Source organism: Castor canadensis, chromosome 2 (assembly GCF_047511655.1).
Source record: "Castor canadensis chromosome 2, mCasCan1.hap1v2, whole genome shotgun sequence".
Lineage (NCBI taxonomy): Eukaryota > Metazoa > Chordata > Mammalia > Rodentia > Castoridae > Castor > Castor canadensis.
In genome coordinates this window covers 72,772,581-72,792,625 of record NC_133387.1, presented here as the reverse complement: position 1 = coordinate 72,792,625, position 20,045 = coordinate 72,772,581, and the positions used below count along the sequence as shown (strand labels likewise).

Sequence of the window (20,045 nt, the reverse complement as noted above, 5' to 3'; positions counted from 1 at the left end):
TTTTCAGCTCTCATTTTGTTTTCTTTGAATTTCATTGACCACTTATTTAAAAGTAACTTACAGCATAGAGATTATACATTTACCTTATTTCTTTAAGTATAAATGTGTTTCCTTTTCAAAGAGTGCTAAGTGAAGCAAATTAAGGTAATTCCTTCACCTATTAGACTCGACAAAACTGTCCTATAAAATTATTTGTCAGCACAGAAATCTCTGGATGAACATAAGTTAAGAATATGTTCAGTCATGCACCAGTGGCTCATGTCTGTAATCCCAGCCACCCAGGATGCAGAGATCAATAGGATTGTGGTTCGAAGCCAGCCTGGGCAAACAGCTCACGAGACCCTATCTCAAAAAAAACCATTACAAGAAAGGGTGATGGAGTGGCTCAAAATGTAGGCCCTGAGTTCAAGACCCAGTACCACAAAAAAAAAAAAAAAAAAGAAAAAGGAGTATGTTTAATCTCAAGTTGTGTATCAAACTGTTGAAAAGTGATAAAGAGAAATCCTCTTGATATGGGTATCTTGGGAGGAGGAGGAAATAATCCATCTTTTTCCCTAATGGAGTCACAAAACGATCTTCTCATCTGAGATCCTCAAGCAGAATTAAAATAATGGTATATGTTTCTGTTGCCCATAGAGCGCTATGATGTCCTTCAAGTTTCTGCTTAGGTTAAGTGGGAGGGAGAATCAGTGCCTTATTTTATCCTAATGTTATAGAGTAGTTTGGTGGCTGAACTGACATAGAATTTGATGACCCTTTTCTCCTGCCCAGCTCTTGGTCTCCTGTCTCTTGTCTGGTCTTCCTACGTCTTGTCTCTGCCTGCTTTGCCTCATTTCTTCATATTCTTTCTAAAGCACTGCTCCAGTTCTATTCTGGGAACTCAGAAACCTTAAACACTGGCTGGTTTATCTTAAGGATGTACCTGGGAATTGACAAAACCAAATGGAAACAGATAAGACTCTTTTCTCCCAGCTAAGAGTCCAGTAAGTAAAAGTTGAAAAATAAAGCCTTATGGAAGAAAGGAACTTGTACAATACTGGTTCTCAGGCCTGAAAGTACAGGAAGGTTCTGGATCCCACATCTTCTCCAGAACCTTTGTGGTCAGAGTTGATCTTTACTCATTTTGCATTGAAGTAGGTCAGCTGCCCTTCAGATGTCTTCCTCATGCCACATGGACTGATTCTGTCTGAATTCTCAAGTTCAAATTCACTAAGAAGTAATCTCATTGACAGCTAATAGCTATTAGTCCTGTTTGAGCATTTTACGCCAGCCTCTCATAAACTTGGGCCAATCCATGAATTATTTGTTGTAGGACAGGGACCTACCTGTGGGGCAGTCAGGAAGGGGAAGTGGTAGGTGAGTGCCTCATCTGCCCCTGCCTTTCTCAGGAGGAAGTGGGTGGGGCAGCTTCTCCCAGAAGATGCTTTGGGTAAGGCAGGTACCTCAGTTCCTCTTGGTGGTTATGTGTTCTTTCCTTTGCTGGATAAAATTTCAGCAGCAATATAGAGCTGGTGTCAAATGATGTCTTACACTGTAGTACAGTGATTCTCCCCTGGAAGGGGAAACAAACCCTACCAAAATCCCTGGTAAGGTATAGCAAGAAATGACATGGTTATTTTCAGAATAAATAGTTGTGTTTGTTGTGATTTGAAAGAGGAATGGCTGTGTGATTTCTTTGAGTTCCTCAACTAGTAATGCAATTTAGTAAAGTTAAGAAAGTATTTCAGTGTCTGAAAGACAGCTCCTGCCCTCAAGTGACAATCTTCTCATTTTAAGAACAAATATTTCTCGGGTGGCTGGTCAGTACTTGTCTGAAGTAGGTGCTAAATTAATAAAGTTTACTCATGAAACTAAGGAGATTTTGAGGAGGGTATAGAATTTTAGGATTTTTTTTTTAATACAAAAGTAAGAAAGCTGGTGTTCTATAATTGGAAGTGCAATGCCAGAGGCTTCTATGTCAGAGAGAGTGATGAGGTGAAAGGGTTGCAGAATAAATTATCCTCAGAGATGTAGGTATGAGACCTGGAATGAGGTAATTAAGGGGATTTTGGTAAACAGAGGGTAACTTGGCATTCATCCATAAGCAGTACAAAGGAATGGTGAGGCCTTGAGATGATCGTGCATGGGTAATGAGGTGAACAGAATTATGTGGTATTGGTATCAGTGTTGTACAGTAGGGGCCCTGGACAGGAGTATACTACCAAGCCACTGGGGGGAACTGGCCAGAATAGAGTGGTACTCAATTCCCTCTGTCCATTGTAAGGCATCCCAGATCAGTTACCATATTTAATATCTCTGGTGTTGGCTGTAACTTCTGCATAGCAAGCAACATATCCACAATGACACCTGACACAAAAAATTAAACCATTTTGCCACACAAAGCCTAGAACTGTGCTGCCCACTTTCTGTCTTCTGCCTTCACAGAGCTTCTCCTAAAGTCTGAGACCAGAACTTGCCATGAATGAGGACCATACACAAGTTGCAAGGGACTCACATAGAAACCCGTTGATTCTGGGACTAGCCAGTTGTGTTGTGCTACATCAGATCCTAAAGGCCAGACTTGCCTTTCTTTAATTCTACTTTCCAGAACCTAATGATGTCTAGCTCTAGTTTCTACCTTACAGCAGTGTAGAAGGACTTCTCTAGAAATAGTTTGTGGGGTGTTGAAGGCTCCCCACAATATAGTGCTAAGTCCCCGGGTGGCAAGGGTGTTCCACTAATAACAACTCATTCCCCCTTGATTTGCCTATCCTTGTCACCTCTCTTTCCATAAACACCTGGTATCTAGCCTAATATCTGTGTACCCTAACTGTAGAAATAAGTCATTCCAGGTAAAACTTTGGATGAAAGAAACATATTTCACAGATGATTTTTCTCTCAAACTTTTGTACTTTGTTTTCTAGACAACTGGGCCTGGACCTGGTACCTAGGAAAGAGTATGCAATGGTGGATCCAGAGGACATCAGCATTACGGAGCTGTACCGATTGGTAGGTACAGGAAACATTGGCTCACAGGCTCCCTGCTAATTTTGTGGTTTCCATGGCACTCTTCATATGTGTTTGACATTTTAAGAGCAGAATGTTCCAGGTTTAATTTGAAGAGAGTAAGAAGACTTGAAAGCTGAGGTGACCATGCCCCAAGTACAGTACTGAGACACTTTCCTTGTCTCAGAATGACATGTTGTTCTCCACTGAGACCTCTCTATTCACAGGCACTAGGAATTAAATTTAAGTTTTAAGTTCTTTTGCAAATCTTTATACTTTTTGCTTGGCCTGGTGAAATGCTTACAAGTCATACCTGTTTATTGTTGTGCTTCCAGACAGCGTTTTAATTAATGATGTCCAGTCATTGTTCACCAACATGTCAGCCCTCCACCCAGCCCCCGTTATTATTATACACGACCACCAAATGTGGTCTCCTTATTGGCTATCAGCTGCTGTCTCGAACTCCTCCCCAGGCCTCAGTCCTAAGTGTTGAAGCCCATTGATGACTCTAGAATGTTTGAGATTTTTTTTTCTAGCTATCTGTTAGGTTTTTGATTGGTGTCTAGCTTTCCCAAATCTGGTCTAATCTGTCTTAGATTTAGCCTTGTATTAATAAGTACTTAGGTGTAAAATTTACCTAGTTTCTTGATATTAACTAAGCTCTCTTATACCCCAAACTAGAGAACATGGTTAAGAAGGACTTTCAAAGCACAATATTACTGTCATCTCATCTCATTGCTACTACATTCTACCATAATGGTTCTAGGAGGAGTGCCTATCAAAAAATAGTAGGTCACTTTTTGAAAGATCCTGCTTCTTTTGAGGGAGCTTTCCAAATTTACAGTATTTCTCAGAGAAGAACAGGATATTCTTAACCTCAAGATTATCTGCATCTGAAAAGTGTGGCGAAAAAATGATTGTTAAGTCCATCAGGGCTTGTGACTGTTTTGAGAAGTCAGACACAGTAAATATTACTTGCAGTTTTTCCTTAATCACTCATCTGTTCAGATTATGTATCCTTTATTCTGCCAGCTAGAATACATTCTACTTTTGTAATAGGATCCCTTTCCTGAACACGGAACTTGTTGGGAGTGGTATTGCATGATGTGTGCCTTTATGGCGTCTGTGCTGAGCAGAGCCTGTGGCACATCTCAGGAAGACAAGGTGGTGGGAAAGAGACAAGGAAAGAGGAAGGAACAAAGTTAAAGTCATCACTACTGTTCAGTGTATAAAACAAATATAATTTGTATAGTTCATTTGTCAGTAACAGCTGCTAATGTCATATTTCTCGTTAGTGTATTTAGCTCATTGATCATTGTATTTTCTCACATTAATAAAAATCTCTCAGTTTTAATCTTCTTCAAGTTACACACTCTCTTCTCTTCCCTGTGTTACGTACAAGATAATCTTGTCCAGTGCTTTACACCTCATATGTACTCAGTTGGGCTAGTGGAGTCATTCAAGTGATAAAATGCCTGCCTAGGAAGCACAAGGCCCCAAGTTCAAACTCCAGTACTTGGCGGGGCGGGGGAGGGGAGGGAGAGAAGCACTCAGTCAGTGTTTTCAAGGTCATGATGGTAGTATGAATAGACCACGGATTGTGGCTCCAAACAATTAAATTTGCAGTCTTTACCAACTCTGTGCTCTTGAACTTGTTATTTCAGCACCCTGAGCCTCAGTTTCTTCATTTACTAAATGGGGAAATATTTTTTTCATGTTTGTTTTGATGAAATAAGAACACATGTAAAATTGCCTTTCCTTGATATTGTGATCATGAAGGTGGTTTTCTCAGGGCAAGGTTCATCCACTGTTCTCTGGATGTGCTGATTCCTGCAATTCCCCCAAATGCGGGAAACTCAACTGCATAATTTGTGGTAGTGGGTGACTGCATTTGCAATCTCCCCTAAAAATAATAACAAAAAATAATAAATAACATGCCTTTCCTTGACAGATAATATTTGCAAAACACGTAAATGTTCAGTCAGTTTTCATTCATTTCTCATCTTTATTTCATCTGCAACAGAGAGGCAACATGGCAAGAATAGTTGGTGTCACACATGCTACATGTTAGGATTAGATTTGGCTATTTTTAATGAAATGAATAATAGAACCCAAGACATGATAGAGACTTAATTCTATACAAATCTAGAAACAGGAAGTTCTGAATTGGTTTGTGGCTTCAGGAAGCAAGGAAGGGAGCAGGCTTGTATCTTCCTGCTGTATACTACATGACCTCCACCATTAAGACAAATACAGTATAATACAGCGGCAAGAGTTGTAGCCATTCCATCTGTACTCCAGGAAGCTGGAAGGACAACGGTTACTCTGTGTTCACTGAGCTACTTTAATGAGCCTCGAGGGAAGTCCCACACAGTACTCACATTTACATCTCATTGGCAGAGCATAGTCACACCTACAGATGTAGCTGGGAATGTCAAATATTTGATAAGCAATTAGTACGTTAAAAATATCTGACATAAATGCATCCTATTTTCCCTAGTTTGATTTTCTGTGTTTGCAATTTCATCTCTGGTTTTCTTCCCCTTAATATATATGGGGTATTAAATTCATTTCACTTTTTTTTTCTGGCAGTACTGGGATTTGAACTCAAGGCCTCCTGTTTGCCAGGCAGGCACTCTACCACTTGAGCCATGTCCCTGGCCCTGTTTTACCTCTTTGAATATTCTACTTTATTGGAGCCTGGAGTTGCAATGATAAGATTCTGGGACTTCAAGTAGATGCTCATTCATCGGGGATGTTTGCCATTGGTGGAAAGACAAGAAGGAGTATTAGTATTTATTATTTCATACCTCAGACTCTAGTTCAAAGTCTCCATTTCATAGATGAGGAGCCATATAGCATGAGTTTTCATGAAAACCTAATTTCACCTGAGTAGCAATTGCATTTTACTGTTTCTAAAGCAAAGAAAGAAAAACCCAATGTTTATAACCTTCAGAAGAACATGATCTCTTCTATAAAGCAGCTTCTTTTTGAAGTTCCTGTTTGTATCCTGGCTAGCAATAACTAGGCTCTCTGTTGCTCAAGTCTTTTTCTCCATGCAACATGCAAGTGAATGCATTCATGTCCCCAGGGAGAGTTAGGAGGCACCATCACCAATCCCTTGTTGGTGTTGGTGTTTGACAATTTATTGTCACTTTTGGATCAGGGACCATGGGATAGAGGTAAAATCCCCTGAAAGAGATGTTTGATTTTTTTCTTGCCAGTGTCATGTTTGAAATACAGCTGTTTGAATCTTACTGAATTCATGTTGCATCATTAGGAAAAAATGCCTGTTGTACATTTTTCCTAACCCATTTAGCAGATCTTTCTCACCTAATTATGCTCATCTAAGCAATAAAAGTGCTAAACCTCACTGTGTTAACATATGTCCACTTAGAAAGCTTGGTGTAGTGCCAAAGGCCAGATCTCAGTCCTGTTATAAATAATGAGAACCTAATTAGCCACATTTTCTGGTTATTTGGTCCTGCAGAATATCTTTTTAGCAACCTTTGAGGGTTTTGTAAAATTCTGTTATCTTCTTGGTTTTCCATCCTTAGTAGATTAGATCAGTAGTTCTCAAACAGAAAATAGTGGTTTGCAGAGGGAGTTTTACCCCCCTCCCCAGGACAGAAAAGTTTTATCCCTCTCACAGGGTATATGTGACTTTATCTGAAGAGAGTTTTTGGTTGTCACAAATGGGCCAGAGAAAGCTGTTAAAAATCCTTCAAAGCCCAGGGCAGTCCCACAATAAAGAACAATCCAGCTCAAATTGTTAGAGCACTGGGATTGAGAAGCCCTGGTGTAATCAGTTCATCTAATAATTAATTCATTATATGAAGATTAAAAATTTGAATTGGTGAAATCTTTGGAATGAATCCGTTTCCCCTCCTAATCAGAGGTCTCCTTAAACTGTAAGCCCATGCAGAGTAGCTACCAAGTACATCTGTGACCACACAGTATTTCAAGATGAATTTTTGTCCTTGTGTTATAACTATCAAATTATAGTTCTTGAGGTGTGAACATGCCTTTTTAATTTTGTAATTGCAATAACATTTTCACAGAGATATTTTTAGAAGGTCCCCAGAGTAGTGAACTATGAAGAAAAGCAAGTAATCATAACCTACTTAAATCCAAATGCATCCCAGACCTGGAAGCGTGGTGGGTGAGGGCAGGGAGAGGAGCTATTTCAATGCCATAGTGGGTCAGATTGAGGCTCCATGTGCAGGTATAAAGGGTAGCATCAGGCAGGCTTATAACTAGCATGCATGCAAAGACCAGTGGTTCCCACACACTGATTCATTATTCAAAAGATGTAACAGTCTGCTGTGATTTGCATCTCTCTGCATATGATCTCAATCAGTGATTTTTTTCAACCCTCATTGCTCATTAGAGCCACCTGGGGAGCTTTTAAAACTAGCACTCTCTGGACCCTCATCCTCTAGAAATTCTAATTTAATTGTTCTGGGATAGGGCCTGGCCGCAAGTATTTTTTAAAAGCTCTCTTGGTGACTCTAAAATGCAGCCAAGGTTGAGAAGCACTGATGTAGATATATTGAATTCTTTGCATGAGTAAGGGAACTAGTCTTCTCTGTCAGTTCTCAGTGAATGTCATGATTGATGGCTAGAATCTTTGCACCCTTTGAAGTTAAGAGCAGATACCCCCTTTAGGTCAGTTCTTTTCATAAGGTTTTTACATCTGCTTTTCTATCTCTGGCCTTTAGTAGTCATTTATTTCTTCAGATTAGGTTGTGCTATGTTACCCTTTTGAATGAATACATACATATGTGTATATATATATTGTATATGATACATATTCATACATCTGTATAAATACATACATCTGTATAATATATATATATTAGGCAGTAGTGGGTTTGGACTCAGGGCCTCATAGTAGCTACAAAAATACTCTACCACTTAAGCCATGCCCCCAGCCCTTTTTGCTTTAGTTTGTTTTTTAAGATAGGTTTTTGCACTTTTGTCTGGGCTGGCCTCAGACAGTGATCCTCCTACTTGTGTCTCCTATGTAGCTAGGGTTACAAGTGCATGTCACCATGCCTGGAATGTTGATTGAGATGGGGTTGATCTTCCCAATCTCTGCCTCCAGGTAGCTGGGATTATAGGCATGCACCAGCTTATTTTTTGAGGTAAGGTCTCACTAACATTTTTACCTGAGCTGGCCTCAAATTGTGATCCTCCTATCTCTGGACTATGTTGAGTTTCTTAAGCAACTTGGAAAGTTAGCAACTCAAGGGGGAAAAGGCTTCCTTTAGAATGAAAGAGATGCAGTTTTATGAATATATGATGCTTCTTTTGCCATAAGGAAGAATTTTAAAAGCATAAAATAGAGTCACTTTCATAGAAAATCAGGCAAATTATGCTTTTTTTAGGTTAGAATATTTTTCTCCAGGAACCTTTTTCTAATAATCATGGTGAACACATGTCACAATGCTGAGGTCCACTTTAAAAAGAATGTATTTACTCTTGCCTTTCACAAAAACGTGCCCAGTGTACCTGTTGAGTAACATGATTACAGATGCCTATAGTTGAGTACTTTTTTTAAACCTGTTGATTTTCAAATACTTAAAAATAAAAGTTCAAAGCATGAAAAAATTCTGGTGATGTTGTACTGTTGCATTTACAGCTGTAAATTGTAAAGATGGGATTTTGGCTTGAAAAAGATAGTCAATATTGGTTATATTGAACTCCACTGAGAAGCTCACAAAGATGGTTAATGTAGAAGTGGGGTTATGTTCCTTCACCCACAACAGAAGCTGTGGCTCCATTACCATGGAGTTAAAATCCCTGGGGTTAAAATTATTTCTTTCCATTGTCAAGTGACTCAGAAGAGGTGAATTCTCAGTAGAGAAAGTGATGAACCTCCGCTTTCTTAGCACCTGTTCTGTTAATATACGGGCTTTTCCTGTCCTCTTACTCTGAATCAACTCTTGGTAACTAGGCCAGCTATGTGAGTAGCAAGCAAATAATTAGAAACCTTTATAACATTTTAACATTGCTGTGATATTTGTAGTGTATCGTGTGAAAGTATCTTATGTCTCAGCAGTAGAAATAGCCTAGTCCCTCGCCACAGGCAGTTTGGGGAGTCCTGTCCTAGAGAGGTCATAATTCTTGCTCTTTAGCTCTTGGCCACTGTCTCTTTTCCAGAAATCCTTCTTTGACTGCCCATACTGAAGGCAAAACCCCCTTTCTAGACTCTCTTGATAATCTCTGTCCCCTCCATTTATCACAGTTGCAGTGGTGTGTGTGTGTGTGTGTGTGTGTATGTGACCATTTTTGTGACAGTTTTGCTGATGCCTGATCCCCCCCATAGGTTCCATCTCCACAAAGGGCCGGACTGTTTCTGTATTTACTCACTATGCATCCCCAGTGGTTGACACATGGGAGATACTTAACATATATGTTGGCTTCTCCATGTTCCCCTTGCCCTTGGATCCATGGGCAAGTCTACTCCTCCCTTAACCTGTGGAGCACTCAGTTGCGGTCCAGCTTCCCCATTGTAGTGTCAGCTGGCTGCAGTGAGGACAAGAGAAGTGGACATGCAGGTGCTTACTCCTACCTTTAGATACCTCACTAGCTTTCCAGGGCCTGTCTCCCCATAACTCCACAGCAATTCACAACAGTGTCTTGCTTTAGCAATGGACTATCATTTGCCACAGCCCACTTCAGAAAACTGCCACAATTTTGCAATTTCACGTAATTTTTTAAAGAACTTTTAATTATGAGAAATGAGAACTCATAACTCTGTTGTTCAGACACCATCATTGGTAAGATTAGTAAAATATAGTCTGTTTTTTTTAAGATGACTAATTTGTTCTCATCCTGGGAATTGGTAAAATGTAACAGAATCCTTTGAACTTCCTGCTTCCTGAATTTACTCCATGAGTTGATAACATTTTAACATTAATAATTTCTTTAAAATCTTAAAGAAAGATTTCTTGATTTTCTATAAACTTCATAGTTTTTTATTATAAAAGTTGGAAGAAAAATTTAAATTTAGTTACTAAATCCATAAGGGGAAAAATTTAGTCTAGAACATCACTGCCACACCATGGCTAACTAGTTTGTTGGGTGCTATTATTCTCTTCAGTACATGCTGATCGTGTTCTTGCTGGGTTTGGGGGTGTCGTTCAGATGGAACATCGACATCGGAAGAAAGACACCCCAGTGCAGGCGAGCAGTCATCACCTCTTTGTCCAGATGAAGAGCCTCATGTGTTCCAACCTGGGGGAGGAGCTGGAGGTCATCTTCTCACTCTTTGACAGCAAAGAGAACCGACCAATCAGGTAACCACACGTGGAGACAGCACTTGAATTTCTTAGTGTTAATGTGGTGGATATTTGTGATTGGCATATTGTAAGCTTCATGGTCTTATACACTCTTCCTCTACCAGCCTCAATTTCTTCCTCTTTAGAACTCTAGCTTTCTAATCTGTCTACTCTCTGGGTATTTCCAAAGGGGCTAGATGGGATGATGCAAGCAACTTTTTTTGAAGCATTCAGAAAAGCTATAGAATCATAATAATTGAAATCAAGTGGATGCATGATCTTGGTCTGTTATTTTGTATGGTGATGCAAAGAAGATGTAGATCTGTATAGTTTGAAGATTTTTTAAATCAAGGTCATCATATTTTTCAGTGTTTTAGTAAACAGTTACGTTATTCATATCCTTTTCAGATCAGATAATATCAAGAGACAGCTAAATACTGAGAAATGTTCCCATTAAAGTTTCAGAGCTGTGGAAGTATTTGGGTATGACTCAAGGGCTTGTCCTTGCTAGGCAAGCACCTTACCACTTGAGCCACACCCCAAACCCTTTTTGTTTTAGTTTATTTTGTAGGTATGGTCTCACTTTTGCCTGGGGCTCTCCTCACATTGTGATCCTCCTACCTCCACCTCCTGCATACCTGGGATTATAGGAATGTATTACCATACTTGGCCTTTTCTTTTTCTGTTCTCTGAGCTTTACTTGTTATAGTTCTCTTATAGCTAGATTTTTTTTTTCCGAAGCTTGTTGGGCTAGGTCACTAATTTCAGAAAGACTTTGTGGAGTCTTGGTTCCTACAGAGGACACGTTTCAGAGGATAAGTGGCTGGTCTAAGACTTCTCCAGTGTTCTTCTACAGAGCAGCTCAGGTTTAAACTCAAGGCCTCATACTTGCAAGGCAGGCACTACCCTAGAAGCAACATCACTTTTTTGCTGTAGTTATTTTTCAGATAGGGTCTCACAATTTTGCCTGGGCTCTGCCCTCAGACTACAGTCCTCCTACCTATGCCTCCTGCATAGCTGGGATCACAGCTATGTACCACCATACCACTCTATAGCTTTAATTGTGTGTGTGTGTGTGTGTTGCTGGAGATTGAATCCAGGGCCTCATATGTCCTAGGCAAGCCTCTGCCACACCCTCACTTTTAACATCCTACCTGATCTCTAGTGACCTGAGAGGAACCAAGCAAGACTTCCTCTCCTGCTTCACTTGAGTCAGGCCATCTGTGACATTCAAACTCAAACTCAAAATCACCGTAAAGGCATTTAGAAAAAGAATGAAAACGAATCACAATATGTGCTTGTTAGGTATTTAAAACAATCTCAAATTTACTTTATTGCCATGTCTGAGACCTCAGGCAGCACAGTAATTATGTTGTGTTAGGAAGTATTCAAAACCTTGTTAGAAGTAGGTTTAGTTCAAACTGCTATTAATATAGGGCATTGCCCCTCATAAAGAGACCAGAGGTGCAGCAATCTCAAGGATGGGCTGGATTCTTGTCTCTAGATTTGGTGTTAACCCAGCAACCCTGACTTTTCCATTTGCCTTTGTCTTTTCCTTCATCTTAGAACTAATAACTGTGTGTCCAGGGGCTAGCCTCAGATGATCCTCCTACCTATGCGTCCAGGATTGTGCCACTGCACTTGCTTGTTGGTTGAAATGGGGTCTTGCTAGCTATTTGCCCAAGCTGGCCTCAAACTGTACTCCTCCCAATTGGAAGGTGGAGACTTTCCAAATACCTGTGGTTACAGGTATGCACCACCATTTTTTGGCCTAGAGATGGCATTTTAACAGGATAATCTATGTAGGAATCAATATTCTCAATCACTACTGTACACCCACTCTCCATTATATATAATGTTTATGATATGCTGTGTTCTTCCCCAATCAATTTGTATTCACCAGGAGTCTGTGGTGGGCTTGTTCTTTTAGAAACTAGAGTGGGAGAGACTTGGAGCTCATTAAGAATTGACAGGGAAGATCAAGTAATGAGGAAGAGGCCATCCTTAGGGAGTAGCAGAGTCATTGATGGATCAAGGTATCAGGAAAACAGATTTGAGTGTACAGATGGGAAGATTAGCTATGTGCTAGGGAAAGGAAGTGTGGATGTGCACTGTCTGAACTATAGGATTGGGAACATGAATTTTTGTCATATATAGAAAGAAAACTAACATTAATGCTACACTTCTTCAGCTTGTTTTTGTAGTTGGTTCTTGTACTGTATGGAATAGAAATACAGTGCTTATGCTTTCTGCAGGCTTTGCAGCTATGGATGTGTAGATTAATGCTTATCTTGCCTTGATACATGTGACTGAATCTGCAACTGACTGTAAATTACATGAGCCTGTAAAAATGACATAGTTCAGTGGTTGACCACCTCCCTTATAACTTTCATTACTTTGTTTATTGATGTATTCTAAGGCTTCATTAATTAAAGCTGTAAATTTGTCTTGGGAATAATTCATTATTCTGTTCTCATTGGAGAATTTGTTTAACAAGATCTGAGTGCCACCAATTGGTACTCAGCTTAACGTAGGGCTGCTGATGCATGCAAGCTGCAGGCCTGGGCTTTTCTCTGAGAAATGAGACCCAAAAAAGTCTCATTCCAGTAACTAAATACATAGGAAGTTTACTTCTCTTCTGGTCTCTTTTCACACATTTCTCTGAAGTTAAGTATTTTTTTCTAACATCATACAGTTAAACCTACATTTCTTAAAATGTTTCATTTCCATATAAACTTTATATTGCCTTCAATTAACTTTTAGTTATTCAATTCTATCGCTTAGGGAAAAGGTAAGGGGTGACTGTAGTTTGTGAGGCATTTTTATATGGATTCATACTGAACTATAAATCCATGTGAATTTCTGTCCAACTGGAAGACATATCTTCCTGTCTTACACACCATTTTAGAGTATCTCAGAGTATCTAACTATGAAGTTAGATGACTTGGGTTGAAATACTGGATTTAGTAGCTGCATCTGCTTGGGCAAATTAATTTACACCTCTATGACTGCCAACCTGTCTGCCAAGTGAGGGTAAGAGTAGAACTTTCCCATGGGATTACTTGTACATTACATTCTTAATGTAAGGCTTGACACCTGGTAATTGGTCAGTGAATCTTAGCAGTAATAATGGGTATTTTTAAAAATGAAGACAGGAAGTATACTTTCATATAACTAGAAGTATTGGATGGTTGCTTTTGAATTCTTAATGAAATCATGTGTTCCAAGGAATTGTTGATTTTTTTGGGTGTATGGCATTAATTATGTAAAATTTAGACAGACCTACAGATGAAATGGAATTTTATGATTTGCTTTCAATTACTTCAGCAACAGAAAAAAGAGAAAGTGGGATAGGTGGGAAAAGTATAACAAAATTTAATTGTTATGGGTTCCTTGTGATAGGTTTATGGGTTCTTGGTTTAACTTATAGTATATAGTATATTCAGTCAATGAATTTTCTGCTTAACACTTTTTCATGTTTTCTACACTTAAGCAATAAAACAATGAGGGCAGGCATTTTTGCAGTCTCTTTCAAGAAGACTAGTTTATTGGTCAGGTCAAGTCATTAACCTCCATAGATCATCTGGATTCCATCTGTTTAGTACAACAATGTACAATATTTTGGTAATATATTTGACAGAATTTAAAAAGAATGTTTTCCTAATGGTCTAGGACATTCAGTGTTATATAGCAAACCACATATATTATAATAACAATGCCATTAAAGCATAAGCTTTGACTCACAAATAAAGCAAAATAAGTAGATTTTTAGATTAGCAAAGATTCTGTGGCAGAAAATACATGATATTCTTAAGTACAATCCTGTGTCTGTATAAGAACCACCCTCTAGAACCCCTAAATGAGCAGAAGTTCATCCTCCTAAAAGTGAAGAAATTTCAAGTATAAGAATGCATTACTGGGACCAGGCATGGTGGTATGTGCCTATGGTCCCAGCTACTCAGGAGGTGGAGATAGGAGAATCGAGTTTCAAGGCCATCCTGGGCAAAGTTATCATGAAACCCTGTCTGCAAACAAACTAAAGAGAAAAAGGAGGTGGGCTTAAGTGATAGGTAGGTCCTTACTACTGCAAAATTTAAAAGAAAATGTGTATGATCACTAAACCTTGTGTTCATTCACTCACTCATTACACAGAAGCACAGGAGTGGCTGTCACCTGCCAATAGCACAATGCCCAAGTGAAGGGAATGGTAGAAGAATCCAGGACCCATGTGAAGGAATTCACATTGAAAGAGGAAGGATGCTGCTTTTCTTAATGGGGGAGATGGTCATGAAATGTTGTAGTGGAATAGATGTCCTTTGTTTTTTGTGGCCATGCTCTTTTATAAGCAAAGTGGGAAACAAGCCAGGTGCCAATGGCTGATGCCCATAATCCTATCTAAGTGGGAGTCTGAGACTGTGTGGATCACAGTTCCAAGCCAGCCTGGGTTTATGAGACCCCATTTCAACCAATAGCTGGGCATGGTTGTGCATGCCTATCATCCCAGTTAGTGGCAAGCCTGAAACAGAAGGATAGAGGTCCAGGTCCACATGGGCAAAAAGCAAGACCCTATCTCAAAAATAACTGGAGGAAAGAAGAAAGAGAAAGGGGGGAATTTGGGTCAAGCAGTAGAGCACCTGCTTAGCAAGAACTAAGCCTTGACTTCAAACCCCATACCACCATCAAAAAAAAAAAGGAAAAAAAAGGAGGAAACAAGGTCAGCTGCCCTTGGACAGCAAAACAGAATTTAGCTGGGCATGGTTTTACACAACTGTAATCCTAGCCACTTGACAGATCACAGTCCAAGGCCAGCCTGAGCAAAAGTGCCAGGCTCTATCTAAAACAAACTTCAAGAAAAAAAAAGTTGGGGCATGGATCAAGTGGTAGAGTACTTGCCTGACAGGTGCAAGGCCCTGATTTCAAACCTCATATGGCCAAGATAGGTATACAGACAGACATGCAGATAGATAGACAGAAGGAGTTTAGGATGGAAGGTGAATTGGAGAGGAAGAAAAGTAGATTTTGAGCGAGACTTTGTTAGATAGGAGAAATGAACTCAAGAGTTCTGTTGTACAGGGTGACTGTAATTAATAATAATGCATTATATTCTTGAAAATTGCTGAGAGTAGGTTTTGAATGTTCTCAACACACAGAAAGATGAGTAGGTGATACATGAGTAGGTAACGTACAGGTTAGCTTGATGTAGGCATTCCACAGTGTACATTTGTTTCAAAACATGTATGCTGTAAATAATAGCTTTTGTTAATTCAAAATAAATAAAGTGTTAAAAATAAGTACTTAAGTGTAAAAAAAAAAAAAAAGAAAAGAATGTGGTAGGAAGTTAGTGAGGAATAATAGAATCGGTGGATGTGGCAAGCAGCCCACCAGTGAGCCACCTGAAAGTGCAGGAGAATTGTGACTGGTGGGTTATCTTCTGCCCAGCGCTCAGGAAATGGACATTGGAAGTAGGAGAGTAAGGTTGGAGCCTGAGACACTGAGGTGGAAATGGGTGAGAAGAGTGGGAATCCTTTGCCATGGTGCGGAGAATCTAAGAAATCATCACTCCAATAGTTCCTTCAGAGGCTGACGTCATCTAAGAGTTCTTTCATGAAAGAACTTGTACTTCGTTTGAAAAGACGGTTACTGGGGAAATTGTTAAAGAGCCATAGAAAGCAGCTGTCAGGGAGAGTAATTATTTCACTAAGACTAGGAAAAAATGCTAATATTTTTGTGTCTATGTGTGCTAATATTTTTTTATGCCCATAACAGTTAAAAGAACAGATAAGGTTTTTTAGTTCTCTGTGCACTTGTGTTAGCATTTCTCATTTCATACATCATTTATAGCTTACTATGCCTTTATCACACATGTTCAACATCCTATATTTTTTATATAAATAGGGAGCATTTATTGTTTTGAATGTTGAAAGGTTGTGGGCACAGATGTCTTTCATGCTATCAAGCTAACTAAAAACTTGTAAGCTCTCCAAAGCAAAGCAACAATGTAGGGGAACAGTCAGTCTGGCCAGACATGGAAGGAGCCCAGTCCTGAGAACATAAATAGATGGAGGAGGCATTCAGAGACCCTCCTTGAATTGGGGCATATCACCATCACTAGGGCCCAGAGTGTTTCCTGCAGTGTCTAGACAGGCTGGCACAGATTTCACTGCCATGTCTGCCTGTCAGTGACCCACAGCAACCTTCCCTGGGGCCACTGTTAATAGGCACCAGTGCTCCCATTCCTCATTTTCTCCATCATTCTGTTCAGACAGGTACCTGAAAATTGGGATTAGTGTCACTGCTGAGGGAATCAGATTTGTGGTTTACTCCCCCTTTGGCCAAACTTATGTGTCACCTTTTTAAAAAAAATGCTTATAGATATGGAGATATCCTTAATAGGGGAGATTTAAAAAAACCAGGCAGGATAAGGATCAAAACAAAGAAATACTTTTTTCACACCTAGAACATCCAGGGTAGAAATGATCCACTCTTTCTCTGTAACATTTTAAGAGCTTATCTGATACCAATTACTTTTGAAATTATAGATTAATTATTGTAATCATAAGTGACTAGAAATTCAAAGTTGCAGACAACCTGAAGCTCACAGAGGAAATGGATTCAGAACTGGCTTTCTCTTTCCCTTTAGCTCTTAGGTGTTTTTCAAGCAACTTGTCTCCACTGACTTAAATAGTGCAGTATTTGAGAAGGTGACCAGTGGGCTTCTTTACCCCTATTCCTGTGGGTTTTTTTTTTTTTATCTTGATTCTTATTTTTTTAATTGTTGTACTGGGTGGGGGTACATTGTGGCAATTGCAAATGTTCTTACAATATGTCAAATATATCATACTTGATATGTCATTTTCCTGTACCTGTGTTTTAAAAGATTGCCAGATTAGAGTTCTTTTGTTAGGATTTTGGTCATCTCTGTTTCTCTTCATCTACCCTGTGGTTGTTCCCTGTGGGGAATTTAGAATAACTTAGTTTTCCAAGATAAGCTGTCATCACACATAGCAACCACCTCTACAAGGACTTTTTCTTTGGTATTCAATGGTGTTTATGTTGTAGAATGATTCTACAATGAGAAAAGAATGATTAATAATGTCACTCCGCCCTCTCATCAACTTTAGCTTTTGAGCACCTCACAAGGTGTGTGGCACAGGGAGGGGGCTTGATGCGGTTAAAGGAAACTTTTAAGTCTTATCTTGCTGTTGAGGGAAAGCATTAGGAGATCACCCATTAGTGTCTTAATAGTTGTTATCATCCTTCTACTCCAGGGGAGTATGCTGTTTAATGAAAGAGATAGCTCAATGTGCTAAGTGCATAAGAAACATGTAAGAATTGTTTCATGTTACCTTGCATTAATCAGAGCTCTGCTCTCAGACTGTCTCTAGGAAACTGTCATTTGCAAACACTGTCATGCTAAAATGTACATAAAAATTGTCATATAAATGTCTGACATATCCCCTAAGTATTGCCACTTAGGGATTGCAGGCTACAAGTTAAACAGAGGGTGCATCTTCTTTTGATTCCAGTTAAGCATCATAAATTTTACACCGTTCCTTGGTGAATTACTGAGGTTCATTCATTCATTCATTCATTCAGTAAGCAAAGCTCATCTGTAGGAGACATCATTGAATAAAAACAGAGGGGAAAATTTCCTGTCCCCGACAGGAATGTTACTTCTGTAAATGTTGGGAAACATTTTTAAGGGCAGAGTTTCTGTACCATTCCTTTGTATGGAATCCAATATATAATTTTTATTTTACAAAAGTATTTCTGTTATCTGAAACACTGATTCCTAATGTTTTCTGTTACTGGGTTAAGTTCAGCATACGTTTCCTTTTTAAGATTACATAAACAACAGATCTCGACAGAAAATACTGGACCTACTTTCCTACATATTAGTGCAAAGGTTTCCTAGCTCTCTCCTTTAAAAAGCACATGACTTCAAGGAGTATAGCTACATGTGTCATCTAAGTAATAAATGTTGTTTACTGATGATTTAGAGAGTTATCACTTTTTAACATTTTAATGAATATGAAGAATATGTCAGTAATGGTCGTACAAAGGGAGATTTGATTTTCACTAAAAAAAAGAACATCCTTTTGAGATAATAAATGTGTGAAAGATTTATTATACTTATCAGTCTTGAACCACATGGATTTTTATTATTCTGTTTTCATTTAAGGCTTCTTAGCCATTTTAAAAAATTGCATACTTCACCAGAGTACTTGGGTTTACTTTACTTTGAACTTTCCTTATGAAATGCTTTCCTAACAAAAAAGTATTGTTAGAAAAGCCAGAATAATTACTGTATATAGATCAGAGTGATTTGTCCTTCATGAAATGTCAAAGATAAGGTGTTCACAATGATTAAATTATATATATTCCCAGAAGAATAAGCATAAGACACTCTGTCTACATTCTGTTGACCCAGAAGGACCTACTTCTGGGTCCTTCACTGAGAAATATGTTTTCCAGGTAAACACTTAACAAATTCTTAGGAGAGAGACTGAAATAAGGATTGTCCTAAGTCATTTAGTTACACAGTATTCTTCTTTGTAAGGATTTTATTTGAAGAGAATTTTAGGATTTCTAGGGTTCCAAGTCTTCTGAACTGAAAAATCATTGTTGTCTTTCTTAAATCAACAGTCAATCAAAATCGTTTCTTTAATTCACCAATTATTTACTCTGGTAATAATGCCAGCAATGCAAAACAACAGATGATATGTGAATATCATTCATTTATAACTTTAAAGAGATTCGCATTCCTTTTCTTACTGAGTTTTGTCTTCCTGAAAAGTTTTGTTTCAGATACCTTTATTCTTCGCAAAGGAAAATAGCACAAGATGGTTTTAGATGATCCTGAACACTAACAAACAATTAGCTTGATATCCAAAATTGGCAGTAGACTTAACTGTAGTTTAAACCTATATCTCTTCCTATATCATTTATACAAAGCCAAATTTTTACTGTCTTAACAAAGCCATTATAATATTTAGTTTCTTAGTCCCTCAACACTCAAATATTGAATCTGAACTTAGATATTAGTATTTTAAAAAGTGAAGCGTCTGTTTCATCCTTGAGTAAACTACTATAGAGACACTTGTATCCAGGTTCCATTTCCCTGTAATCAGAAGACCTCATGACCCTAATGTTACTTAGTTTTAAAATTAGAAAGCCTATTAATACTCTTATCTAGGGAGACCTTTCATTTCTTGCCAAGGAAAAGCTCTGTCACTGGTGTTGGCGGGGTGATTGGAAGAAGAAAAGGGAAAAGTTTTTGACCCACAGATACCAGAAGTTTGTTGCCTGTTTTCTGGTATATGAGACTGTCATAAAAGATAGTCAGCAATTCTGACTTGTTAGGACCAAGGTTTTTAGGTCTAAACAGGAGTCCTTTAACATAAGCAGGCCTTCAAATAAAGAGAAATCATTTCAGTCCATCCTGCTATACTAAACGAGGCTCTTCGGTAGGTCCTGAGACTGTACAAATTCTTGGGGAAAGGTAGGAGTCCCTGGATGAGAAGGACAGTAAGTCTCTTCTGTTTACCACTGATTGTTGATTTGGATAGTGTACTTTAATCTTCCATCTATAATAAGCAACAAAACTCCTGTGGCTACTCCAGAGCTGCCAATACACCTTCTACCCATTTCCACGGTGTCTTGCCTGACCTGAGGTAGCACCAGCTTCTGGGGGCATTACTTGAGCAGTTTATGGTGCTACAGAAGCTTTTCCATTTCCAGGTGTCCTTTGCTACTCTTCACAGGGTTACAGCT

General features: G+C 38.9%; 1 protein-coding gene and 1 non-coding gene across 6 annotated transcripts in view; both read left to right on the top strand.

The window, feature by feature from the left end:
- Positions 1 to 20,045, top strand: part of Dock4 (dedicator of cytokinesis 4) — a 433,717-nt gene that overhangs the window by 195,909 nt on the left and 217,763 nt on the right. For all 5 annotated transcript variants that reach the window (XM_074065045.1, XM_074065044.1, XM_074065046.1 and 2 more), the window contains exons 7-8: positions 2,904 to 2,988; positions 10,138 to 10,289. In XM_074065045.1, coding sequence (XP_073921146.1) covers positions 2,904 to 2,988; positions 10,138 to 10,289 — 237 coding nt within the window. The remainder of the gene's footprint in view (positions 1 to 2,903; positions 2,989 to 10,137; positions 10,290 to 20,045) is intronic.
- Positions 4,731 to 4,889, top strand: LOC141420933 (U1 spliceosomal RNA). Its single transcript, XR_012445656.1, has one exon. It is a non-coding gene; the product is annotated as a U1 spliceosomal RNA (small nuclear RNA).